Source organism: Vulpes lagopus, chromosome 7 (genome assembly GCF_018345385.1).
Source record: "Vulpes lagopus strain Blue_001 chromosome 7, ASM1834538v1, whole genome shotgun sequence".
In the NCBI taxonomy this organism is placed as follows: domain Eukaryota; kingdom Metazoa; phylum Chordata; class Mammalia; order Carnivora; family Canidae; genus Vulpes; species Vulpes lagopus.
This window is the reverse complement of record NC_054830.1, coordinates 17287739-17315248: the sequence shown is the minus strand read 5'-3', so window position 1 is coordinate 17315248 and position 27510 is coordinate 17287739. Positions and strand designations below refer to the sequence as shown.

Sequence of the window (27510 nt, the reverse complement as noted above, 5' to 3'; positions counted from 1 at the left end):
TCTAGGATCTGTCACTGATGCAGGAGTTACAAAAATAAATATGGCCACCCACAGGGGCGCCTGAGTGGCTTAGTCGGTTAAGTGTCTGCCTTCTGCTCTGGTTGCTCTGGTGGGACCCAGGTACAGGGATGGAGATCCGCATCAGGCTCTGGCTCTGCCGGGAGCCTTGCTTCTCTCTCTCTCTTGCTCTCTCTCTTTTTGTCAAATAAATAAAAATAAAAATCTTAAAAAGAAATATATATATATATATATATATATGGTCACCTATAAAATGGGAATAATTTCTCCCTCTCAGGGTTGTAAGGATTAAATGAATTAATACATATAAAGCACTTGGAACAGTGTCTGTCACATAAATACTATATGTATGATGTATTTATGTATTATGTATTTATTGTATTTATGTTGTTGCTGTCTAGGAGCTCCCAATAGGGTAAGGGTAGAAACGAAGGAAATGGTTCTGAAAAAGTATGGTATGAGCTTAGAACGGAAGTGAGCAATGAATGTGGAGTCCAGCAGCCTGCAGTGCAGGACTCGAGTCTTGTGTGTCCGTGGCTAGCACTGCAGGAGCCTTAAGCGCTTTGTTGTTGGGGCCTAGAGGTCACAGAGCCCAGTCGTTGGGTCATTCGGTTCCTACTCTTCTTACAAGAATTGGGGCCTGGAGGCCCGGGAGGAAGGGAGAAGTGGCCTACAGCACCGCACGGTTATAGGTCGAGCCACGGCTGGACCCCGAGTGGTCAGGACAGCTCTCTCCAGCCTGCGCGTCCCCTCCGCGTGTGGACCTCAGGGAAAGGGCTACGCAGTCGTGGCCCTCCGCGGGTAGGAGGTTCCCGGGCCACGGTGCGGGTTGGGAACTACGCTCCCCAGCATGCAACGGGGCAAGAGAGGCGTCTCGGTCTCTACCCTCGCCTCCCAGGTTCTGCTGGGAGTTTTCATTGACCTCTGAGCCCCTATCCATTCGGATCTGCTCTGGCCTCCTCTCGGCCCCGCCCCTTTCAGAAAGCGGATGACCCCTCAGAGCCCCGCGAGCTGCTTCCTTCTTCCCCTCTCATTGGTCCAGCGTAGCTGCCTTTCCGGAGCGAGGAGGCGAAGTTGCTCACTGATTGGTGGATTCCGTTTGGCGCCAACTAGGAAAGGGGGGCGGGGCAGCGGCGGTCCCTAGTGAGCAGCTATTACCGCGAAAGGCCGCCTCGGCAGCGACAGTCCGGAAGAGAGGTGAGAGTCCTCTTGGTGCTCTGCGACCCCGGGTTCGGGCAAGGGGGTGAGAGAAAAGTGAAGAGAGTGTGAGCCCTGGCCGTTGCCTTGCGGCCCTGGCCGCTTTCTCTTCCCGACCCGACGCGTTTGTTTGGATTTAATCCTCAGGTTGCCGGCGCCCGCCCGCCCGCTGGCCTCGCGGGGTGCGGGGGAAGCACCCGTGCATGTGCCTGGCGCCTGCCGGGTCTAGACACCCGCCCGTCCGCGCCGCTTGCCCGCGGCAGCCGCATCCCTGAACCGCGGGGTCGTGTTTGTGTTTGACCCGCGGGCGCCCGCGGCGGGGCGCGCGGCCGAGGCCGGTGCCGGCGGGGCGGGGCGGCGCGGCGGAGGCGGAGGAAGAGGGAGCGGGAGCCCTGGGAGGCCGGGTGCCGCCATGGAACTGGGCCCAGAGCCCCCGCACCGCCGCCGCCTGCTCTTCGCCTGCAGCCCGCCTCCCGCGCCGCAGCCCGTCGTGAAAGCGCTGTTCGGCGCGTCAGCCTCGGGGGGCCTGTCGCCTGTCACCAACCTGACGGTCACCATGGACCAGCTGCAGGGACTAGGCAGGTGAGGAGGGGCTGGCGAGCGGTGCCACAGGCCGCTGCGCTCCCAGATGGCTCTCGGTGGGGCGGGCGGGGGGGATCTGGCTGGGAAACGGGTCCGGAGCCGGGCGAGACCTGCCCGCCGCTCGTGGGCCGCCCCGCTGAGCTGGGGCCCGCCATGTGCACCCTCCCCCCCCAGGCGGAATGTTGGGCGGGAGAGGCCGTTCGGACCCTCCAGGGCCGCCCTCAGCCCCGAGCCCGGCCCGGTAGGGGGTGGGGTCGGCCCGGGTTCCCCACTTAGGCTACCCATTTCAGATTGCTTTGTACTCTCCTTCTGTCCCAATCCAGGGAAGTTCTTTGTAATCTCCCCCCAAGAGGGCAAAGCAGACCCTTCAGGCGCCTCACTTCCACCCTTTCCTGAACCACTTCGCAGGATCTTAGCTTCCTGCGAGCTTTGTTCCTTTTCTGCAGACACATGGCATTTTCTTTCCTGTCGTTTGTGCAAAATCCTCTTCGTTCCTCACCACGTGCACATTCCTGATGTCCACCCCTCCTTTCCTAAGGCCAGGCTTTTTATTCAACTCTCCATCCTCAGAAGCTCCCTGGACTTTTCCTTCTAGCAAAACCTGCATCACGGTGTTTCTGGTGGGGTTGCTTTCCCTTCGATTTTGGATGTCCCATTTTCTTTGTAAGCACATGTCTTGTACATTTCTAACCTCTGAAAAGCAGGAACTTGCCCAATTTATCTTTCATCCTAGCAGCTAGAACACATGCTCTCCCTTCAGAAAATACTCCAGCATCATAGTCCTCTTGCCTACAGTGTAACCCAGGCCATGCCTTCCCACCACTTATGCATCTTTTATATTCAAGTGCTGAGTGTTTTGGGTGGCAAAGTGGGTTCTGTGATGTGGCCCAGAAGTAGATGATTGATAGCAGCCTGGATACTTGTCTAACCTCGTGGCCTGTCTCCTATGTGTAACCTTGCAGTTATGTTTTGGAAATAGAAAGAGGGGCAGCTGGATGGCTCAGTGCTTGAGGCGCTCTGCCTTTGGCTCAGGTTGTAATCCTGGGGTCCTCGGATCCATCCACATCAGGCTCCTCCCCACAGGGATCCTGCTTCTCCCTCTGCCTGTGTCTTTGCCTCTCTCTTCCTGTCTCTCATAAATAAATAAAATCTTTTTAAAAAATACATAGGGATCTCTGGGTGGCGCAGCGGTTTGGCGCCTGCCTTTGGCCCAGGGCGCAATCCTGGAGACCCGGGATCGAATCCCACGTCAGGCTCCCGGTGCATGGAGCCTCCTTCTCCCTCTGCCTGTGTCTCTGCCTCTCTCTCTCTCTCTCTCTGTGTGTGACTATCATAAAAAAAAAAAAATACATAGAGTTCTTTCTCTTGCTTTCAGTGAATATGAACAGGCGCTGGAGGTGAGAAACAGCAGTTTGCAGAGAATGGGCTCTTCTGAGTCAACCGATTCAGGTATTCCTTTAGTCTCTACCATTTATTATGTGTTTACTGTGTGAGGATCAAAACTTGGAATGTGCTGTGAACGTGTGCCCCACCTAGGAACTTAGTCTGGTGACTACCTGAGACAGTAAACCAGAGTCATGGCATTCAGTAACCAATACCCTTAAAATAGGCCAGATAAGGCCCTATGGTAGTTCCTGGAGGAAACCAGCGTCAAGTGTCTGCATGGAGGTAGAGTGTGCTAGATCTTGAGGATGAGTAGGTGGGTACAATGAACCATAACACCAAGACCAGAAAGGTGTATTGGTTGAAATGCAGGGCCAAATTATTGAAAGTGTGATGACATTGTTTCAGTGAGCCTGCCGTGGAGGAGATGGGCCCCGTGCATTTTACTCTAATTCACAACTTCATGCTACTGCAGGGTTTATATTTGCACAGATGCTTTAGGCTAGGGAACTACAAGAGCAAAGATCTTAAAATGGAAGCTTCTTAAGAACTAGGGATAGGATTCTTGTGGCAGCATGGCAAATGAGAATATCAGAACTAACACTTGACTTTCTGCAAAGTTATGTGGATCTCATGAGGAGAGGTGTGCAGTAGGCAGACACTGGTGGGTCTGGGCCATACTGAGAGCAGTGTCTCTTCCACCTTGCTCCCTTTGGTGAGATGAGCACCTTACTTGGTGTTATTTTGTTAAAGGCCATGAATACTTGGCTTGTTTGTCACATGACTGATAAATGTATTTTTCAAAACCCCCAAATTAAAAAAAAGAAAAAACCCAAATTACACATATGATCTGATAAGATAAAATATTTGAAGTCAAAACTATTCCAGAAAACAGTTACCTATTCTTTCCATAGTCAGAACTCACAGAAAATTACCTGGGTAATCTCTATTTGAATAACCAACCATTCATTAAAAGATTATGTTTAATTCTCACATCCTGTTCCCTTGATGGTATTTGCAAATAGGTAAAGGATTGGTAGAAGATATACTATGAAAATGTTGAGACTTGTGCAAATATGAAGTTTTTGACAATTAGAGACACCACTTTAATTCTGGCAAAAGTCCAAGGTGTGAGTTGATTGATGGCTTAAAGAAAATACTAATAGTATTTTTGTTTATTTAATGACAAAGTGGCGTTTTGTGTATTATTTCCTGAGGTTTTTTTTTTATTTCCACAGGCTTCTGTCTAGATTCTCCTGGGCCCTTGGACAGTAAAGAAAAGTATGTATTCACTGCTTTTTTAAAATTTGTGCTTAGAAAAGACTTTTCTTAATTTTTTATTGAAATTCTTTGTGTTCTGGACAAGAGCCCTGGATTTAGCTAACCCTAGTAAAACTTCTGGATCCTATAAATAAGTCTGGTGCCTTTATCGAAAGTAGTTTGTGTTAGTAGTCGTTAAGACTTCCCGTCCTTTATTGTAGCTGTAATTTTTGGTGTTCTCTTGTTGGAATCTCACCCAAACTTTTACTTTACCCTCTGACATCATAGCCTTAAGAGAAATGTGTATTTTATTTTATTTTTTTTTTTATTTTTTATTTTTTTTATTTATGATAGTCATACAGAGAGAGAGAGAGAGGCAGAGACACAGGCAGAGGGAGAAGCAGGCTCCATGCACCGGGAGCCCGATGTGGGATTCGATCCCGGGTCTCCAGGATCGCGCCCTGGGCCAAAGGCAGGCGCCAAACCGCTGCGCCACCCAGGGATCCCGAGAAATGTGTATTTTAAAAGAAGACCAGGCTTGCTCATTTTACCCAGAAGCCCAGTAATGTTGGGGGTGCTTGTGAGAACAGGACAGTCTCAGAAACCTGTACTTGCATCTTGCCTAAAATGGGAATGTTTGTGCCCTCCCCAAACTATAGGCTAGACACTGCATCTGCTAATATTTCTCTTGTTTTAGTCTCATTGTTTATCTTCTGATCTCATTGCAGCCTTGAAAATCCCATGAGGAGAATAAGTTTCCTGCCTGTAAGTTAATTCTCTTGTTTATCTTGAGTTAATTAGTATTATCTATCTCCTTAGCTGTTAGGGTGACCTTGATAGTAGGTAGACTTTCACTTGGACAGCAAAGACTACTTTTCTTTAGTCTTGTAGCACTCAAAACACATAATCAACTCACCTTCAGTTCTGACTACCATTTTAGATACAGGAAGCATTCTTTTTTTTGCAAATGATGTCTGGGGATTGACTTGGCACCCTAAATCCCTGCTGAGAAGGCCATAGACCTATCTTGTGAGGTTGGATGGAAAGCCATGTAGCAGGATCTTCTGTTCCATGTTGTGACAGCGTAGAACCCTGGCCACATTTCTTGGTTCCCTCCTGCAGTATATGAGGAGCTAAACCCTACCCTCCCACCACTGCCATTTTTGTTTTTCTTTTGAACCTGAGTTTCATTGAATTGCTTTTTGTACCCTTTTTTCAATGTCTTTTTTTTTTTTTTTCCCCATTTTGACAGCAGAAGCTCTTGGGATGTAGCCCAGCCCTGAAAAGGAGCCATTCTGATTCTCTTGACCATGATGTTTTTCAGCTGATGGACCAGGATGAGAACAAGGAAAACGTGAGTGGCATCAATATACTAACAGAGGATGGAGGTAAAGTCACAAGTGTCAGTGGCTTACAGAGGAGTGTGGCTGGGCTGCTTTCTGGCAGACTAAAGCGTCACCAAAGTCATGCATGGTCTTTGCAGTCAGAGAAATCTAGATTTGAATCCTGCTTACTAGCTGTGTGACCCATTACCTCTTTTTAGGCTTCATTTCTTTGCTTATAAAATACAAGTAGGAGTAACTTGTAGGGCATTATGGAATGAAATAAGATAATGTATATGAAGCATTTAAAATGATTCCTGGCAAGGAGGAGTTGCTCAGATGGTACCTTTAGGAGTAATTATATCCATGAATGCCCTTATCCAGAAGGGTCTGCTCGAGGCCCTGCTTGTTTGTGCTCACCCTATCGTGAGTTGTAAGCTTAGGGAAAGGCTTCTTGGCAGTATTTGTAAGAACAGGGCCAACAGGTCTCGGGGAATCGCAGAGTAACTGAACTGGTTGCTTAGAGGGTAAGCTTGTGATGCTCCATCCAAAAGAACACCCCGGCCTGGCTTTTCTCTCATACCTGCCAGGTGCCTTGCACAGGGTAGGCATCCAAAACAGTTCAGTGAATTGGCTCAACTTTTTTCTGGCCTTTATTCTCTCTATATCCTATGTCGATTTCATCCTGTATTCCATTGCCTGCTAAAATGCCACAATTCATAATCATCATCTTCTGACTTTGTGTACAACCTACTGCCTCCATAAATTCTCCCATTGATTCCCTTAGCAACTTGTGAGGTGTTCAGAGGGAGAATATGAAAGTGAGTTGAGTGCTGCCTTGAGTGCTTAGAGCACTGCCTCAGCCTCTGTGTATATAGTGCTTTCTACTGAACACACTGAAGCTGTACTGCTGCCTGGTTTTTCCCCTGCCCTTGGCTCTTCCCAGGGTTGCCTGCTTGGAACTTTGTTCCGGAGAGGGGGACAGCATAGGTGGTAGTTAAAGAGCTCTTGTGATCTTAGGCACCTCACTTAACCTGCAAGGCATCATTTCCTCATCTGTAAAATGGGGATGATCAGGTTGTAGTTGATGGTTATATGAGTTAATGCACAGGAAGTACTTAGTGCTGTGTCGGCATGCAGATACTCTGAGATTAGCCTGTGACCACTCTGAGCACTTACAAGCGAAGTGGCTATCTTGGGTAGGGAGATTATAAGTGCTTTTAAACTCAAAGTAAGGGGCACCCTGGGTGGCTCAGTGGTTTAGTGCTGCCTTCCGCCTGGGGTGTAATCCTGGAGGCCCTGGGATCGAGTCCCATGTCGGGCTCCCTGCATGGAGCCTGCTTCTCCCTCTGCCTGTGTCTCTGCCTCTCTCTCTCTCTCTCTCTCTCGTCTCTCATGAATAAATAAATAAAATCTTTTTTTAAAAAAATAAATAAAATAAAAAGTAAACTCAAAGTAAATGCAATTGTACAGAATGTCTTCTGTCACTTCTGGCTTTCACTCAACATGTGAGATTGATTCATTCATGTTGTTGAGTAAAACAATAGTTTTTTAAATTTCCCATTGCTTCTAGTATGGAGTACAATCACTATAAGTGGAAAATAATTACCTCCTGTTGGTTAGGAAGAAGGTGGAAAATATAAAATCTTGAAACAAATTGAGTGTGAAAAGTTGTGACTCCCATTCACAGGCAATAATATTGAAGCACTTTGCTTTGGATTTGAGGAAGTTGTTGCTTTGTGTACTTGGAAGATAATTATGTTTTTGTCAGGAAATAGTCTTTGTGGTGAGAGAAAAACATGCTGCCTTAGGAGTTAGCTGTCGACAGGATGTTTGAAAATCGTAGACACCGATCCAATGTTTGAGTGAAGCTCAGAAACGGGTAAACCCTTAGTTTGGAGGCAGTTACAAAGGTGAGCAGTGCCTGCTCCCTTGACTCTCACCCAAGCTACAGTTAGGGCCCTGGTTTTCATGGACAGTGGAAGATGTCTTGACTGCTATCTTGCAGGAAGCCTTTGAGTTTAAGAAGCCAGTAAGACCAGCATCTCGTGGCTGCCTGCACTCTCATGGACTTGAGGAGAGTAAAGATCTCTTCACACAGAGGCAGAACTCTGCCCCAGCTCGGATGGTATGTGCTCTGGCTTTCATGGGGGAGTTCCTGGTGGGAACAGAATTAAAGCACTCACTTTCACCTGGATTCAAAGACACTCTAGTAGCTCTTGTTGTCTTTTCCTTGACTTTTGAAATTAGATTGTCACATGTTTTGGTGGTTTTGATGTGCCTGGAAAGCAGACAGAAGCAGAGTGAGAGATGGTATGTTTGCAATATGGAACTTGAGCAAGGAATATTTGACTTTGTCAATCCTGAGGAAATAATCTGCAGGCATCCTGAGTCTTTCTTCTAAATGTGTGTACAGTGGAATTATATGTCTCGAACCTTGCTCTTTCATAGCGCCTCCTGAGTGCTAAGAGGTTCCCAACATGGTGGTGTTCGGGGACAGTACTTGGCTTCTTCCAAAAGTGGCTTATTAAGAACTGTTAAGGATTCTAGTGAATCCTTACCTCTGGGCTACTTGAGAGTATTTGGGGCCACCTATCCCAGGGTTATTTTTTGCCAAAAAGAGGCATCACCATTTCCAAAGCTGCCTCCTGATGATCTGCTAGTGAAGGCTAGTGAGGCCCAACTTGAACAAAACGGCCACATTTGGTTTCCAGGTTTTCCTGGGGACTTGCATGTGAAAATATACAGTCTGGCTTGTGGTCTGAGGTTCACCCAGTATCATGGCTCTGTCTAGCATTTGCATAAGGCACTTTTATATATGTTCCTGTCTTTAATCTTCATAGGCCTGTGAAGTAGCTGGTGTTAACCCATTTTATAGATTGGGGACGTCTGGTCAGGGAGGTTGGGCTGATTTGCCAAAAGGACACACGTAGGTAGAACACTAGGATTTAACAAAATCTCCAAAAAAAAAAAAAAAAAAAAAATCTCCAGATTCCTGAGTACACAGTAATTCTTTAAGCACTGGGTATCCAAAACTAAATATCTTTAGTGTGCCTCTTGAAGACTGCTGCATTGGGTTTTATTGTGGTCACCTGGCCATCTCTAATTATAGGTGACTTGTCCATCATTTGCTGTATCACATGTGCACTAGGGATACCAGAACCTCGGTCACAAATAATAGTAATACAATGTGAGCCTTCAGAGGATATTGTTGTCCCACAATAAAGTCACCCGCCCCTTGGTTTGCTGGTTTAAAACTTGCCACCATCCCCAGAGTGCGCTCAGGTACATTTGTGGAGAATCAAAGGAAGCCTAGAGCTTCCGTGAGTGAAACAAGTTGGTACCTGAACCAGAGTAGGCCAGCTGCAGAGCAGATATCTCAGTAGGTGGGCAACTGACTCCAAAAACCAGAGGGCAACTTGAGGATTAATGCCATCCTGTCACAAAGAGATTTGGGTCTGAAGGATTCTCTGTAGGACTTAGGTTGAGACTGCTTCCTTACTGTGGAAAAAGATAACTGATCATTTTTCCTGGTTTTGGGAAGCACCTGGAAAAGATGTAATGGACTATCAGCAATGTTTGTATTAATAATGTTTCAAGTCTAGATGGTAGACTTATGAGCCATCTTTCTAAATTTCCTATATTAAATGTATATTAGTTTTATGATGGGGCTTCCCCCAAAACAACAACATAGGGTTGCTTTTTGAGATTCCCCTATTTTTATTCCAGAAATGGTTCTCCTAGGAGAAAATGTAGTGGGGAGAGAGGCGTGGGCTTTGGAGTCAAACAGATGAGCCTTGTGATCTTGGTAACCTCTTGGTTTCCTGATTTGTTAAATACATAGAAAAGGATTAGCACCCCTGAATGTATCGTGAGGGTTTTTTTGTTTTGTTTTGTTTTGTTTTAAAGATTTTATTTATTTATTCACGAGACAAAGAAGCAGAGACATAGGCAGAGGGAGAACCAGTCTCCCCACGGGGAGTCTGCTGCAGGACTCAATCCCAGAACCCTGGGATCATGACCCGAGCCAAAGGCAGATGCTCAACCACTGAGCCACCCAGGCACCCCTGGGACTAAGCACTTAAGATGATATCATAGTGGCCAGCACACAGTAATTCCTCAGTTAAAAAACTGAGCACCGAGGGATCCCTGGGTGGCGCAGCAGTTTAGCGCCTGCCTTCAGCCCAGGGCGCGATCCTGGAGACCCGGGATCAAATCCCACGTCGGGCTCTCAGTGCATGGAGCCTGCTTCTCCCTCTGCCTATGTCTCTGCCTCTCTCTCTGTGTGTGACTATCATAAATAAATAAAAATTAAAAAAACAAAAAAACAAAAACTGAGCACCTGTCATTCATTCATTCATTCATTCATTTATAAAGATTTTATTTATTTATTCATGAGCGACACACACATACACACAGAGAGAGAGAGAGGCAGAGACACAGGCAGAGGGAGAAGCAGGCTCCATGCAGAGAGCCCGACGTGGGACTCGATCCCGGGTCTCCAGGATCATGCCCTGGGCTGCAGGCAGCGCCAAATCCCTGCGCCACCGGGGCTGCCCGCACCTGTCATTTAAATTCCAAGTCTAATGGACCAGGATAGACTCTCTAGAATGAGGCCACCCTTTACTTCCGTAGGAGCTAAAGTTACATAAGCATTCTCCAGGACGCTCTGTGAGCAGAGATTATCTTCTCACCCTTCCCTATTGCAGCTGATTTTCATACTGTATCACAACCTGCATGTTGATCACTGTTCACCAATTATAGTCCTCTGATACAGCAAACTTTGCTCTTCGTCAAAGGCTCTCCCCAGATCCCACTGTAAGGTGAATTGCTTCTGAGAAGAGATTTTTGTGAAGGTTTCCAGGCCTGATTTTACTCAGGACCATGTATAGACATCAAATCCTTTAACACCTTAGGCTGCATTTTCTTTGAGTAAAATTTTACTTCTAATAAATGCAGTATGTTTCCTCATAAAATCTAGTGACCCATCCAAGGAAATCCAATCTGATCAATTATTAACAAGCTGTGAATTCTATCTTCCAGCTTTCCTCCAATGAAAGAGATGGCAGCGAGCCAGGGAATTTCCTTCCTCTTTTTATGCCCCAGTCCCCTGTGACGGCCACTTTGTCTGATGAGGATGATGGCTTCATGGACCTTCTTGATGGAGAGAATCTAAAGGTGCTGTGTGTGTGTGTGTGTGTGTGTGTGTGTGTGTGTTGTGTATGTATGTTCTTACTCATTCCACTAAGTACCCTGGAGAAGTCATGTGAGAAAGAACAATAATTCCCCAGGCCTTTGGGGTGACTGATATTTTTGTTCATTTGGTGAGAATTTATTGAGACTCTGCTCCCAGTTCGGGGTGGGAGTGGGGGTGGTTCTTCAAAAGAAGACCTGAGAGGATCCTTCTTACCCTGATAGAGTTGACAGTCTATTCTGTGCAAGAGACCTGGAACTAGAGAAACGTAGGATGAGCTGGCGTAACACAGGAGGGCCAAAGGCTACCTCCTCATGTACCCTCAGGGTGGAAGGGATGCTTGTAGCTACATTCAGATGTCTGAATTGTGAAATGTGATGCTCTTCTGACCTTAACATACTGGGGAGTGGGAAGGAGGAGTGAACATTAGAGGTTTCATATCCAGGCCTGTCTGATACTTCTCAGAGGGAGAAGCAGGCTCCATCCCGGGACTCCAGGATCATGCCCTGAGCCAAAGGCAAGACGCTCAACTGCTGAGCCACCCAGGTGTCCCACTGCTGAATCTTTCTTTATAATAAATAGCTTTTCTCTTTTAGAATGATGAAGAGACCCCGTCATGCATGGCAAGCCTCTGGACAGCTCCCCTTGTCATGAGAAGAACCACAAACCTTGTAAGTTGTCCTGGTGTGTCTGGAGGGAGCCTTGAGTAATTAGGCCTCTGGGACAGAGTGGACTAGACTAAATGGAAAACTAATCCTTCTGTCCATATCACCACAGGGTTTCATCTGAGATTCTGTCTTTGGGCTTATGAGTTTCCCTTTGACTTGATTGGTCAAGTGTTCTCTGGTGTTGTAAAACACGCTGGCTCTTCAAGTTTTCTTTTATCTTCATTGGTATGTGAGGAAGTCTGGCTAATGTATATACACATAGTTCTTGTTTTGATAATTTCTAGTTTATCCCAGCCATTCTTGGTCAAGTTAATATTGTGTGTGTGTATTAATGTCCTATCGATACAACTCTTTCTTACTTTCTAGTTTAAGATCTCAGGAAAATATCTGCTAAATTGAATTCCTCACAAGTGGCAGTGATTGATGACACCTTTGCGTTCTAAGCTGTAGGTGGAGGTATGGGTTAGTCTGGGGATTGGCTTGAGTTCACAGGATGGGGCCTTGCTTGGCCTCAGAACACAGCATCCCTCTCAGCAGCTATTGAGGAACACACCTGCGTGGGCACTCTGAGCTCTTTAGAGCTCCTGTTTGCAAGATGGGGAGCTGGCTGTCTTCTCTCCCTGGGTCTCTGGCTCTCCTCTTTCCCAGGCTTGTTTGGTTGTTTTGTCCTTGCCTTTCAACATTTGCACAAAGTCTGCCAAACATTTGGAACACCATTTTATCTCTGTTTCCTGCTCAAAGGTTCTGTTTTATTTCAGGTATCTTCCATATGGAGTTTAGGATTATTTCGGAGCTTAAAGCTCCTGAGAGTATTACTTGTAGATAATTGAAATTTTAGATAATTTTTATGTTTTTCCATTTCTCCTGTATAGACTCACTCACAGCACGTATTTAGGACAGATACTTGTGTTTCTCTTGCCTAGTTTAAGTTAGAATTGCCTTTGACTCACCCAGGCATTTGGTTACAACTATTATGGATATAAGCATATCCCTGGATGACTACTTCATTGGAAAAGTGTCTGAAAGTGGCTAGTGAAGTTCCACCTCACGCCTTTGGAGCAGAGCCCCCCTCAGGCTCCCACAGGTTGACCTGCTCTAAGAGGTGGTCTGAGTTTGAAAAGGGGCAGGGTGCTTGCTGTGGCCGTTAATATTTGCTTCCTCCAGGAGTTTGAGGGGTCAGTAGATGAACTTTTAGTCTGTGCTTTCACAAAGAGACTTTTCTTTCTCTAGCCAGGTTGATAGGGTTTGTCCCACTGTCATCCTGAGTTACATCTTTGTTTAATTCAGATCCCATATTAAAACTTCACACTTCAAGCAGTAAGACAGCCAGGAGTAGGTTGTTTTTCCACGTCTTGGTCTCAGGGTAGTACTGGAGTTATGGAGCACCAGAGGGTGAAACAGACAGCAGCTTACCCTGGATGTGTGGCCTTGTTAAATGCATGCATGGGGCCATGTGTATCCCATTGAATGGATGGGCCTTGTGGACACTTAAGAGCAGTAATGTCCATCATCCTGGAAAGAGCCATATGCTGAAGTTGGGGGGCGATCCCTCAGAGAGGGCATGTTTACCCAGGGTCTCAGGATATGTGGGGACTTGTTGAGGAGCAGGATATATTTTATGAAAGAACAGTTCATCTCAGGACATAGCACGTAGCCCTGTGAAGCTGCGAATGGGATGTGCGGTGGGCAGGGGCAAGGTTGTGACAGATGTCACTTGTCTGCCAGTCTAAAATGTTTGGATGGATTTCCCCAGGGACACAAAGATTCAGTGAGTGTGACTGTTAACTGGAAAGGAGGAGGAGTCAGTTACAAACAGGCCACTCAGGAGCTGATTATGACTATTTGGCAAAGTGCTAAAGACTTTTTCTGAATTATGGGGAGAGGAGGGAATAGATTGAAGGAATCCTAAATTAGGAATGGGTGGTATTTAGGTTAATAGTGGTAAAGGAGAAGTCATGAGAGTGACACCAAAATTGTCAGTGTGAGAGGCACTCTTAAAATATGTCCTTAATTTTGTTGGGTGTCTTTGTGTGCATTTAGTAGATAGAGAGCCTGCTGTCTCCTGCCTTCTCCAAAGCATTTGTGATGGTAGAGGTGTGCCCTCAATTATGCCGCCTTAAGTGAGTACAATCAAAGGTCAAGTGGAATGACAAGACTTAGGGATCTGGGTTTTAGATCCCACTTGAGCTACCCACAAATGGGGACCATTAGTGATACACTTTATCTGTCTATGTGTTTCCCAATTTGTAAAGTAAGGAGTGTTTTGTTTTGTTTTTTGTTTTGTAAGGAGTGTTGATTAGGGGAAGGACCGCATTTGTTTCTAGCTCTAACATCTAGGGTAGTTGGAATAAGACTTCAAATATGAAGCCTTTAGTCTGAAGACTATTTGCCTTTTTTTTTTCTTAAACATTCTCCTGTGTTTGTATCTCATCATCTAGCACCACACTTGCCGAACAGTAACTCAGAGATTTTCTATCAGTATATAGCCTATAGACTTCTGTTTCCATCAGAGATATTTTCAAACAAAGCTGGAAGCGAGGTATACAGCCTCACATTGTGCAAATACCTGGAGAACATTAGATACTGTCACAGTACAAATTCAGAGCCCCATATCCTTAGGTATACATAGAAATTGATAAATTTTTTTTAGGTTTTATTTATTTTATTATTATATGTATATATATATTTTTTAGATTTTGTTTATTTATTTATTTATTTATTTGGGAGAAACAAGAGCTAGCTAGAGAGAGCACAACCAGGCGGGGAGAGGGAGAAGCAGGCTCCCCACTGAGCAGGGAGCCTGATGCAGCGCTTGATCCCAGGACTCTGTGATCATGACCTGAGCCGAAGGCAGATGCTTAAACCAACTGAGCCATCCAGGCACCCTGATATACTTACATTTTTAAACTATCACTGCCTATGAACTATCCTCCTGAGACCACTTAACAAGTTATAGTATTAAATTAATGTGCATAGTCATGAGGAAATAGATTATCTCAGTACAAATGCTTTGACTAAACTTACTAGGTCTCTTGAAAGACATAAATTATGTATAGAGTAAGGAAGCTTGGGAAATACCTATCAGGTTTTTTTGGTGTTTTGTTTTGTTTTTTAAGATTTTATTTATTCATGAGAGAGAGGCAAAGACACAGGCAGAGGGAGAAGCAGGCTCCATGCAGGGAGCCCGATGTGGGACTTGATCCCGGGTCTCCAGGATCACACCCCAAGCTGCAGGCGGCGCCAAACCGCTGCGCCACCGGGGCTGCCCTTTTTGTTTGTTTTTTATTTGTTGTTTTAAGATTGATTGATTTAGAGAGAGCTCAAACAACCAGGGGGAAGGACAGAGGGAGAGAAAATCCTGAAGCAGCCTCCCCACCGAGTGCAGACCCTATGCAGAGTTTGATCCCAGGACCCTGACACCATGACCTGAGCAGAGATCAAGAGTCAGCTGCCTAACTGACTGAGCCACCTGGGCACCCCTCAAGATAGCAGGCTTTAATGGAAGATGGGTCTCTTTTTTTCCCCCCCTCTTAGGGCAATCGATGCAAGCTGTTTGACTCTTCTTCCACATGTAGCTCCATCGCCCGGTCAGTGTTAAAAAGACCAGACCGATCTCAGGAGGAGTACCTACCCGGAAATACGAAGCGGAGAAAGAGCATGGCTGGGGCCAGTCCCGAAGAGGTAGCAAGTCCAGAGAAACCCCAAGAGGTTAGTTTTGCAGGTACCTTTGTGCTCAAGAAGAATGATACTGTGTTTTTTCAGTTCTGAAATTTCCATTTTGTTCTTTGCTAAGATTTACTGTTTTTCATTTGTTTCAAATATGTTCGTAATTGGCTATTGAAGCATTTTTATGATGGCTGCTTTAAAACCCTTACAGATAATTCCAACATCTGTGTTGTGGTGTTGGCCTCTATTGATTGTCTTTTCCTATTCAGGTTGAGATTTTCCTGGTTCTTGGTATGACAAGTGATTTTTCAATTGTATCCTGTGTGTTTTGGGTATTGTAAGACTCTGGGCTATGTAAATTTTCTGTTTTAGGCCTCTGATACTGCAGGGATGGTAAGCATTCCCCAGCACAGCCTCCCTTGACACAATGGGTGGGGTCATTATTGCTGGGTAGGAGTAAAGAGTTCAAGGTCTGCACTAGGCCTCTGCTGACACCATCCCAGTGGAATGGAAACTAAGCACTTAATTATAGCTGGGCGAGGGTTGGAAGTCTAAGCTCCCCACTTGCTGACCAGGCGTGTTGTAGGGCCTTCCTTTTTCCCTTAGTGTTTTGCTACAGTGGTGGTATTGCCTAAAACTTTTCTGTCTGGATAGGCTGCCTTTTTCCCAGTGCTTTGGCTTGGGGGAACAGATTTTTGTAATTTTTTTTTTAATTTTTTTTTTTATTATTATTTATTTATGATAGTCACAGAGAGAGAGAGAGAGGCAGAGACACAGGCAGAGGGAGAAGCAGGCTCCATGCACCGGGAGCCCGATGTGGGATTCGATCCCGGGTCTCCAGGATCGCGCCCTGGGCCAAAGGCAGGCGCCGAACCGCTGCGCCACCCAGGGATCCCCAGATTTTTGTAATTTTTAAAGAGCTGCATGAGGATCCTTGTTATGTTCCTGTTGTTATGATCTTGTTATCCTTGTTATGATCCTGTTGATTAAAATTTAGATTGTTCCTAGTTTTTTTTTTTTAGTATTTTATTTATTTATTCATGAGAGAGTGAGAGAGGCAGAGACACAGGCAGAGGAAGAAGTAGGCTTCATGCAGGAAGCCCAATGTGGGACTCGATCCTGGGACCACACCCTGAGCCAAAGGCAGACGTTCAACCACTGAGCCACCCAGGCGTCCCTCCCTGTTTCTAGTTTTCAAATGCTATAAACAATTACAATATTCACTGTCCTTGCATGCTTATTTTGGGGGGAATAAATGGGGTTGCTAGGGCAAAACCTATGTACATTTACTATATTTACCCCCTCCCCCATTTATATATTCATTCATTCATTCATTTATGGAAGGAGAGGCAGTGGGAGGGACAGAGAGAATCTTAAGTAGGCCTGACACAGTTTTACCTCACAGCTCTGAGATCATGACTTGAGCTGAAATCAAGTCAGACACCTAACTGACTAAGCCACCCAGGTGCCCCAGTATCATTTCTAATGGTCTCCTAAATGCATTTCAAATTTGGGTTGAAATAACGTCTGTGCATTGCAATTGGTCACTAGGTCTCTTATTATTTGGGCTCCTGTGCTCCCATCTTTTTGTTTCCTTCTTGAAATTTAGTGATTGAAGAACTCAGGCCATTTGCCCTGTAGAAGTTCCCATAGTCCTTTGGGATCTTCTAATATTGTCTTCTTTCCTTTATATTGCCCATAAGCCTCTAAACACTAGGAAGACTTGATGAGATTGAGATTCCATTTCTTTGGCATGAATATCTCATGGGTGATTTTGTTTACTTTGATCAGGAGACACATTGCTGGGAAGTCATTGATGATGATTGCCTAGATTTCATTTAACCAAGGTTTCAAAAAAGTGATCCTGTAGTTCTGTCATTTTTTTTTTTTTAATAATTTTTTTTAGAAAGTTCTGTCATTCTTTCTTCATTTATTGGCAGAATGTTCCTCAAAGAGAAACTTCCGTGCATCAAACTCTTTGGTCACCTGTGGGAAAGGCAAAATGCATGCTCCCTCTCTTTAAAATAAACATATCTCCGTAAATGCTAACCATGACCAAGAAAGAACATTAGCAGCAGCCCAGAGCCCCTCCTGCGCTCTCTCCCTCAGTAACACTGATCTGAACTCTGTTGCTATAGCTGAGCTTTGCCTGTATTCAAATCTTATAAACTTGAAGTCCTACTGTATGTATTTCTTTTATGTTTGGATTCTCTTGTTCAGCATTACTTTTGTGAGAATCATCTGTTGTATGTGTCCATTCTGGTGAGTGTACAGTGTCTGCGGTTTTAGTTTTTATATCCCTGATAGTCATTTTTTTTGGTCCTGGATTTTCCCTCTCTGTATTGCTAGTCCAAGTGAATGCCCATTTTTCTATTGGGTTATCTCTTATTTGTGGAAGTACTGTATACGTTCAGAGAGGATTTTTTTATTTTATTTTATTTTTTAAGATTTTATTTATTTATTCATGAGACATACAGAGAGACAGAGGCAGAGACACAGGCAGAGGGAGAAGCAGGCTCCATGCAAGGAGCCCAACCTGGGACTAAAGATTGTTTATCTTCTCACTCTGGCTTGCCTTGTCTCTTAATACTGTTCTTTTGAAGAGCAGAATTTCTGGACTTTTTAAATGTATTTCAATTAATCAGTCTTATTTGTGTTTAGTGCTTTTTGTGTCCTACTTAAAAGAAATCCTTACCTCCCCATGACTAACCCTTTTGACATCACTCTACTAGTCTAATAGCTTCCTTGCTATTATCATAAGGCATTCCAGGTTTATATTGTACATTTCTTATCCCAACCTGGAGTCAGTCACTTCAAAAAACCTGGTTTATTTGTTTGTTTGTTCCTTTCTTTCTTTTTCTTTTCTTTTCTTTTTTTTTTTTTTTTTTTAATTTTTTATTTTTAAGTCCTCTACACGCAATGTGGAGATCGAAGGACACCCGGGTGGCTCAGGGTGTGATCCTGGAGTCCTGGGATCAAGTCCCACATCACAAGTCCCGCATCAGGCTCCCTGCATGAAACCTGCTTCTCCCTCTGTGTCTCTGCTTCTCTCTGTGTGGGAGTGTCTCTCATCAATAAATAAAATCTTTCAAAAAAAAAAAAAATAAAACGAGACCAAAAGTTGGCATGCTCTACCAACTGAGCCAGCCAGACACCCTCAAGCCCTAGTTTCTTTTTTCTTTTTTTTTCTTTTTAAGATTTCATTTATTTTTTTATTTTTTTAAATTTTTATTTATTTATGATAGTCACACAGAGAGAGAGAGAGAGGCAGAGACACAGGCAGAGGGAGAAGGAGGCTCCATGCACTGGGAGCCCGACGTAGGATTCGATCCCGGGTCTCCAGGATCGCGCCCTGGGCCAAAGGCAGGCGCTAAACCGCTGCGCCACCCAAGGATCCCTTAAGATTTCATTTATATATTCAAGAGAGAGACAGAGACATAGAGGGAGAAGCAGGTTCCCTGTGGGGAGCCCCATGTGGGACTCGATCCCAGAACTCCAGGATCACTCCCTGAGCCAAAGGCAGGCACTTAACTGCTGAGAAACCCGTGCCAAGTCCTGGTTTCTTTTAGTGGAAAATAGTATTTAGAGACCATGGTATCCTTTAGGAATGCTCATTGTACCCCCCGAGAGAGAGCAGAGTGAGTGGAAACATACATTGGCAAGGGAAAGGAAGAAGAAGCTCCCCACTGAGCAGGAAAGCCAACGCAGGGCTTGATCTCAGGACCCCAGAATCAGATTCCCAGTTGACTGAACCAACTCAGGTGCCCCTTAATTTCCCTTTTAAAAAAAAGGTAGAAAAGAAGGAAAATTTAGTTTCAGAACATTTCAGTTAGATGCTAAAATAATAGTAGAACTAGCCAGTGACCCATATTCTCTTTTTCAATCAAATAAGGAAAATGTTTTATTTGCTAAATATAGACATTTACATGTCACTCTTTTTAAGATTTTATTTATTCATGAGAGACACAGAGAGAGGCAGAGACACGGGCAAAGGGAGAAGCAGGCTCCATGCAGGAAGCCTGATGCGGGACTCGATCCCGGGTCTCCAGGATCAGGCCCTGGGCTGAAAGCAGGCGCTAAACCACTGAGCCACCCGGGCTGCCCTGTCACTCTCCTCCTGGTGACATGTTCTAGGTGAATGTTTTCAAAAGTCCTATTCAAAACCCTGGCCTCATTTTCTACCTCTGATTTGTTACAGATTCTACATCAGTCTTTATCCCTGATATCTTCCCCGAAAGGGACCATTGAGAACATTTTGGATAATGACCCAAGGGATCTTATAGGAGACTTCTCCAAGGTAATTCTAAGTAGATGCAAGGAGAGCTGCTCTGACTAGGTGATTTGGGCTTTAGGTGCTTCCTAGAAGGCTCCCCTGCCTTTCTCCCTCACTCAGTGGCTCTTGGCAATGCCCTTAAGGGGACACAATTTAACGTTTTTGAAGATAAGGAAACAGACTCATGATCAGATATATCTTGGTCTCTGTGGGACTATAGACCTTACTGGTACTAATCAGAGGAAGTAGGAAGCCACCCACCAGCCACCTTGGCTCCAACACAAAGGCCAGGCTCTTTGGAAACTGTCTTTCTGATTATAAAAATAGTAATGCAGTAAAGTACAAAGAAATAAGAATAAACCTGTAGCCTTACTACACAATTGTATATCCAAAGGTTATCTTAGAATATCCAAGGTTGATGAATTTAATTTCTCTGTTGTCCAGAGAAATATAGCCTTTGAAGGAGAAGGCCCTCAGGGGAGTGCAGAGGGAGATCTGCTGATGGCCTGATATGTATGGATTTGCTGAGTGGAAGAGTTAGCTGTCTTTGGGCTGTGGTGAAATATGAGGGTGGGACAAGGAATGTATCAGTAGCAGCTTGTTTATACACATAGGATGCATGTGAAGGCTACCAGAGCATCATTGGTTTAGCTAACATTTGTTGAAACACTTACTATTACATGTTAAGCAAAGATTCCAAAATTAAGTCCCAGTTCCTTCTCTCAAACAACTTATCCTGTGGTCAGTAAGACCTGTCATGCTGTCGACCACACAGTAGATGGAAGTTTTTTGAGGGCAGTGTGAGCAGCCTGGAAGAAATAAAAGGGAGTTGTCTCACCTAGAAGATTGTGGAAGGTATGGGTCTGGGCCATATTTCATATTTCAGCCAGGTGAGTTTTGAAGAAATAGGGACACATAAGGGGGTTAAAAATAGGCAACAACTCCATCTGAATGGAAGAAGGAGCAAAGACTGGGTGTGTCTCCATTGGTGGAACCTTCCACTTGAATTGAAACTGGTTATATTTGTCATAATGACCTTGCCAATGGCCATGGGGATGGGTGAGCTCTTGATTCAGCCAGTTGCCTTAATGAGTAATTGCTGGTGTGCTTATAATTGTTATATTTATCAGCCTTGAGATTTGCTAAAAAAAAAAAAAAAATTTTTTTTTTTTTTAAGGGTTATCTCTTTCATACAGTTGCTGGGAAGCATCAGGATTTAAAATACATCTCTCCAGAAATTGTAAGTCCTCTTTTTGGATCCTGTCATCCATGAGGTATTTGGATCTAGTTGTTCCTGACAACCAAAGTTGATTCTCCTGGGTTTTGTCTCCACAGATGGCATCTGTTTTAAACGGCAAGTTTGCCAACCTCATTAAAGAATTTGTTATCATTGACTGCCGGTACCCGTATGAATATGAGGGAGGCCACATCAAGGTATGGGTTCTTTTATTTATTATTTTTAAGATTTTACTTATTTATCCATGCAGGGAGCCCAATGTGGGACTCTATCCCGGGATCAGGTGTCCCAGAATCTGTGATTTTTAAAAGGGTGTGGGATGGTCAGGGTGCCTGGGTGACTTAGATGGTTAAGCGTCCGACTCTTGATCTTCAGTTCAGGTCTTGATCTCAGGGTTGTGAGTTCAAGCCCTGCACTGGGCTCTACACTGGGTGTGAAGCCTATTTTAAAAAATGAAAATAAGGGACACCTGGGTGGCTCAGCGTTTGGGCATCTGCCTTCGGCCCAGGGTGTGATCCTGGAGTCCCAGGATTGAGTCCCAGATCAGATTCCTTGCATGCAGCCTGCTTCTTTCTCTGCCTGTGTCTCTGGCTCTATCTGTGTTTCTCACGAATAAATAAATAAAATCTTTAAATAAAATAAAATTAAAACGTAAAATAAAGGAGAGAGGTGGTAACATCTGGCTACTTAATAGCTCATGTGCTGGTTTTGAGATTTTAATTTTTTAATATTAATATTAATTTCACACATAATATATTTTTTTAAGATTTTATTTATTCATGACACACACACAGAGGGAGGGAGAGAGGCAGAGACACAAACACAGACAGAGGGAGAAGCAGGCTCCATGCAGGGAGCCCAACATGGGACTCGATCCCGGGTCTCCAGGATCACGCCTTGGGCTGAAGGCGTTGCTAAACCACTGAGCCACCAGGGCTGCCCTGGTTATGAGATTTTTTAAAAGACAATTTGATTCCTAGTGCACTGAAGAACGTTCCCTGCCCTACACTGCTCTTCACCACATTGTACAGCAAATGCTGCCTGTCCTTTGCCTCACACCATCACCATCAAGGGCATTTCTAGGTGGTGCCCACTGATTTCTAAGCCAGGCCTGGGCACCCCAAGGCTTCTGACCAGAAGCCAGTCTGGTGACATGTCCTAATCTATGCTATACTTAGTGGTGCCTCTAAGTCTGTAGTTGAATTAAGCTGCAGGGTGGAGGGCAGGCATTGGGTCATGCTTTCCCAGGAAAGAAGTAATTGGTTGTGCCAACTTCATCTTTTAACCAATAAAATAGTGTTGAAATACAATTAAAGGGTACATTAAGGGATCCCTGGGTGGCGCAGCGGTTTGGCGCCTGCCTTTGGCCCAGGGCGGGATCCTGGAGACCCGGGATCGAATCCCACATCGGGCTCCCGGTGCATGGAGCCTGCTTCTCCCTCTGCCTGTGTCTCTGCCTCTCTCTCTCTGTGACTATCATAAATAAATAAAAATTAAAAAAAAAAAAAAAGGGTACATTAAATAAATACATTAGCATTTGCCAGTGTCTTAGTAGCTTTCAAAAGTTCCGAATTCATAAATACCACTCCTGTCTGCCATAGTCATAACAGAATATGAGGTGCCCAATTACAGGTGACTCTCACAGAAGAATCATTGGCAAGTATGTTATGCCCAGGTTCCAAGAGTCTCTGGTGCCTTCACAGGGTGCAGTGAACTTGCACATGGAAGAGGAGGTTGAGGACTTCTTACTAAAGAAGCCCATTGTACCTTCTGATGGCAAGCGCGTCATTGTCGTGTTCCACTGCGAGTTCTCTTCTGAGCGAGGCCCTCGCATGTGAGTACTGCATGAAACTGGGCTCTGCGGCTCAGGCCTGCGGAGACTGGTGGGATGTGGCAATGGATGGCTCACCCTCAGGGCGTACTTCAGCATACTGAGCAAGCACCCTCTCCCACATCCTGAATCATTTCCATGCCTTAGCCTGCGCACATGACTTGTAAATGTTCACTTTTGTGAAATTTCAAATTCATGTGTAGCAGATGTGTGCCCAAATCCTTATCTATTAAGCAGTCGATTTGATGAACAGCTTCCTTGAGTATGGCTTTTTATAGGCTTGACCTATCAGTTTCTGTGGCCAAGGGCTTTAGGCCTTCTCCAGCCCAGCCCTGTCTCTGGCTAGTATGGTAGGTGCTGGGAGTACAGAGGGCCAGCTGGAGACAGGGGTGAGGGGTGAGGGCTGAGGCAGGGTGGAATGCAGCCTTGATTGGGGTAGGACAAAGTAGACTTTTCATAGGCCCCCTAAGCCTGGATCCTTGTGCAGACTTTTCATGTTGAACCAGTTCTAAAGTCAGGCCACACGGGGGCGCCTGGGTGGCTCAGACTGTTAAGTGTCAGACTATGCTAAAGTTGTGAGATGAAACCCTATGTGGGCTCCATGCTCAGCGGGGAGTCTGCCTGAGATTATTTCCCTCCCTCGGCTGCCCCCTTCTCCCTGCTCACACATGCTCTTGCTCAAACATAATGTTTTTATTTTTTTATTTTTTAATTTTATTTATTTATTCATGAGAGACAGCGAGAGAAACAGGCTCCCTGCAGGAAGCCCGATGTGGGACTCGATCTGGGGACTCCGGGATCACGCCCTGAGCTGAAGGCAAATGCTCAACCACTGAGCTACCCAGGCGTCCCTCAAATATAATCTTTTTTTTCTTTAAGAAAATAAAAAGGCCACTTGCCCGCGTGTGCTTCACCTGACTTCATCAGCAGCTTCTGTTTTGCTGCATTAGCACACATAGAATTACACACACAACTACAACAGGAACTTGTCTCCCCACCAACCTCCTGAGGACAAGGACTTGTCCTGCATTAAGCACAAAACTGTGATCACATGAAGGGGTAGGATTTGGGTGAGGACTAACGTTCACTCACTCTACAGGTACTTCCCGTTGCCTCTCACATGCGAAATAGTGTTCTGATTACTGTGGAGAACAGCAAAATGTAGGAGAACAAAAAGCCCTGCCTTCACGGAGCTTGCATTTCAGACTGGGCAGGAGCAGACAAATATAATAAATAATATGTTAACTACTCTGTGTTAGAGTTAGAACTACTCTGTGTTAATAAATAATATGTTAACTACTCTGTTTCAGAGACAAATAAGATGAGAGGTGGGTGCTCCCAGGAAGTTTGGAGGAGCAGCAAGGGGGCCAGAGTGGCTGGAGTAAAGGGTGATGGGGGAGGAGGCAGGGGCAGGGTACCCAGATGGGGGCCACTGTAAGGACTTTGGCTTTTGTACCAAGGGTTGGTAGGTAAGAAGCCATACCAGGTGAGGGTATTAGTGAGAGTATTTAGTATTCCATGCAGGGGTACAAGTAGGTGCCTTGAGGCAGGAGCAAGCTCGGCTGCTGGCTGGCTGGCTTGTTTGTTTATTTATTTATTTAAATTTTTGATTTATTCATGAGAGACACACAAAGAAAGGCAGAGGCAGAAGCAGGCTCCCTATTAGGAGCCCACTGAGGGACTTCATCCCAGGACCTTGGGATCATGCCCTGACACTCAACCACTGAGCCACCCAGGCATCCCAAGCTCTGCCTGTTTAAAAGCCACAGGAAGAAAGCAGCTGGCTTAGTTAGGAAGTGAGGGAGGGACCCTAGTGGTGAGGAGCTGGAGGGTGTGGTGAGCGGAGATTGCAATGGGGAGCCGTCACTCCACATGAGGTGTGGGTGGTAGCATAGAGGACGGTGGGCAGGGGCCAGACAGTAGGGCCATTGAGCCTGGAGGAAGGACAGCTTGGGAGAGACCATCCATCTCCCTATGAACTCTTCCTAAAGACCATATGTGGCCTGGGACCCATAGCTCAATTCTGGTTTCTAAGAATGACTGAGAAAGTGAGAAGTTGTGTGTCAGGAGTATTCGCTCGGCACTGCTGTGCTCACCGTGCCGTTGGTTCGGGTTGCCCCAAGTTAGGAGAGCTAACCTTGCTCTGTCCTGCCTCCTCGCTGCTAGGTGCCGGTACGTGAGAGAGAGAGATCGGCTTGGTAACGAGTATCCCAAACTCCACTACCCGGAGCTGTATGTCCTGAAGGGCGGGTACAAGGAATTCTTCCTGAAATGCCAGGTGAGGCGAGGTCTCTGGAGAGCACAGTGCACCCCTCACCCAGGCTGGATGGGCAGATCCGTGTGCTTGTCGTGGCTGTCTCTTGTTCGGGGTCTGGGGATTTGCCTCACACAAAGAAGGGCCCTAGGCCCTGCTGCGCATCCCAGCCTTGCAAGCCCAGATGGGGGGAGAGCCGGCTTAGGAGTGTGAGGCATGGGCCCCTCATCTCGTCCTCTGTCGTCTGCAGTCTCACTGCGAGCCTCCCAGCTACCGGCCCATGCACCATGAGGACTTCAAAGAAGACCTGAAGAAGTTCCGCACCAAGAGCCGGACCTGGGCAGGGGAAAAGAGCAAAAGGGAGATGTACAGCCGTCTGAAGAAGCTGTGAGGGCGGCCATGCCAGACAGCAGCAGCCTGAGCTGCCCTCTGTGCCTCCCCCCTTCCCTCTTGGCTGCAGAGAAACCTGAGCAAAGAGACCAGCCACGGGCATGACATGTGGAGAGAGGACCCGGGGCTTGTGCGCCTACTGCTGCACTTGCGGGGCTGGAACATCCTGCCGGCCACGCCTCTTCTGTCTCTGTAAGACCTTCTCCTTCTGCCTCGGGACTGTCTGCCAGGGCTGTCGCCTGCCACAGTACGGTTCTGGGTACCACTTCAAGAAGTTCTGACTTCTCACCACCACCACTGTCGGACAGGCCACCTGGGGCCTTCCTAGGTGCTGTTCTCTGGGGTGTGGGGGGGGGGCCGGGAGAGAAGTCCACGAGCAGAGATGCTGCTGGCCAAATACCAAAGACAGCCTGGGAAGGGAATGGTCTTTGTGGGATAACCCATATCTTTAATTTATTCAACTTCATCAATCACTTTAATTTTTTTTTTTTTTTTTAACTCCTGGAGACTTATTTAACTGCTTCTTTAAGTCATAATACTGCCATTCTGGGTAGGGTTTTATCATCCCAGGGACTACCTCTGCTTTAAAAAAAAAAAAAAAATGGGGGAGAAGAGGCAAACTTGTGTTGAGAGACAGAACCAGCTCTGTCACCCCCAGGGGGCACTGTGGTACTGGGGCTGCTGCTATTTAAAGCCAAGGACTGAGGTACTGGTAGGAGCAGGCACAGGACTCCGACTTGGCTACAGGACATAAGCTAAACCTCCCAGACCTACCTCGAAGGCCACTGAGATCTGTGGGGGAGTGACCCTGTTCTTCCTCACCCCGGCTCCTTGTGACGTTGGCTGGTATAGGAGTCACAGTCAGGAAAGCACTTCAGACAGCTTCCATTGGACCACCCCCAGGCCAGTGTTGAAATGTGGTAGTGTAGGTGTCCTAGAGTAGGCGGGGACCAGGGCAGGGGGGGCTCTGCGGGATGGGGGAGGGGAGCATACACCGAGTGTCTTCTATTACTCTGATACTCTTGAATAGCTTTTAATTTTCTAAAAATAGGCATTTTATGAGTCAAGGAGTATCAAATCAGTGTTGGCTGGGCCACCCAAGAGTGAAAAGAGGGGCTGGAAGCCCTGGGCTTTAGGAGAGGGCTGTGGGTGCTGGCATACAGATAGATGACTGTATTAAATGTGTTTCTCAGGAGGCAGCGTGGTGGATTTTGAAGGTAAAACTTTGGGTTTATCATGTTTGAATTTGAGGGACAGGGAGTGATGGATCATCACTAGTTGCCCCCTCATCTAACCCCTTGGAAATGGGGGTCTCAGAGGAACAACTCCTATCCAAGGAGCTGGGGTTGACTTGGTTGATTCTGGACAGGCCTACTGGTCTCTGCTTATCCCCACCAATAGGCACCAGCTTCTTCACCATCTTTGCTCCATTGGGGTGTAGCCAGCTTTGTCTTAAACACAAGAGCCAGTCTCCCTGCTTACTTTGCTTCCCCCTTTGGGGGGTAGGGAGGGAAGCAGTGGTATAGGAGATGGCTTGTTGCTGTTATGGGTTTGAGTTGCATTTGGCTATAAAACAATCTTGTTAGAAAAAGTAAGTGGGGAGGAGGGGAACGGGAAGAAAGGAAGGCCTCTCCCCCTCCTCTCACCACACATTGAGACACATCTCAGTTGGTCTCTAATCTTGTTTGTAGGGATTCTGTTGGTTGAATGCCTGGGAAGGGAGGTGGGATGGCCTTCAGATTGGACCAGCTTACCCAGCATGGCCGACCAACTGTTGCAGGCTCTGAAAATAAAAACAGTCCTGAACCCATGTTCTCTGCCTAGTTCTTGGTGGATTTGAAGAGAATTGTGTTTTCTTTGGAGGAATCATATTCAACTAAAATCAGTATAGGGGTGGTTACATTTCAAGAGGCCAAAGGGCTCCTGTGTGGCATGGCTCTGGGGGTGGCCAGAACGACTTCTACTTGCTGCCCTGACTCTAAAAACTTGCGATTCAGATTGATTTACAAGATGAAATAGGGCCATCCAAAGCTTACCCAAACCATTGGCATTGAAGCAACAGTTCAATTTCCCCAGGAAAGGATCCTGGGGATCCCTGGGTGGCTCAGCGGTTTAGCACCTGCCTTTGGCCCAGGGCATGATCCTGGAGTCCCAGGATTGAGTCCTACATCGGGCTCCTAAAGGAGATAGGAGTTTCAGTTGTGCTCTGATGGAGAGGATGCCGCCGAAGGAAAT

General features: G+C 46.0%; 1 protein-coding gene across 5 annotated transcripts; it reads left to right on the top strand.

Moving 5' to 3' along the window:
* The first annotated feature begins 1180 nt into the window (after positions 1–1180).
* CDC25A (cell division cycle 25A) lies at positions 1181–27081 on the top strand. Of its 5 annotated transcripts, none has more exons than XM_041760442.1 (16): positions 1181–1215; positions 1363–1797; positions 3173–3246; positions 4419–4461; positions 5169–5205; positions 5765–5794; positions 7771–7890; positions 10806–10940; positions 11553–11627; positions 15159–15332; positions 19489–19587; positions 20741–20803; positions 20899–20997; positions 22504–22634; positions 24798–24909; positions 25136–27081. In XM_041760442.1, exons 2-16 carry the CDS (start codon positions 1628–1630, stop codon positions 25274–25276), a joined length of 1503 nt encoding a protein of 500 aa, XP_041616376.1. In that variant the 5' UTR covers positions 1181–1215; positions 1363–1627; the 3' UTR covers positions 25277–27081. The 5 variants fall into 5 exon arrangements, with proteins under 5 accessions (XP_041616376.1, XP_041616375.1, XP_041616373.1 ...); XM_041760441.1 differs by having other exon boundaries at positions 5696–5794; XM_041760439.1 differs by having other exon boundaries at positions 5693–5794.
* The last annotated feature ends 429 nt before the right edge of the window (positions 27082–27510 follow it).

Excerpts from the sequence above, each read along its gene's own strand:
- CDC25A (XM_041760439.1), top strand. The coding sequence starts at position 1,628 with ATGGAACTGGGCCCAGAGCCCCCGCACCGCCGCCGCCTGCTCTTCGCC. Across the intron at positions 7,891-10,805 it reads ACTCTGCCCCAGCTCGGATG|CTTTCCTCCAATGAAAGAGA; the intron begins GTATGTGCTCTG and ends TCTATCTTCCAG. Across the intron at positions 19,588-20,740 it reads TTATAGGAGACTTCTCCAAG|GGTTATCTCTTTCATACAGT; the intron begins GTAATTCTAAGT and ends TTTTTTTTTAAG.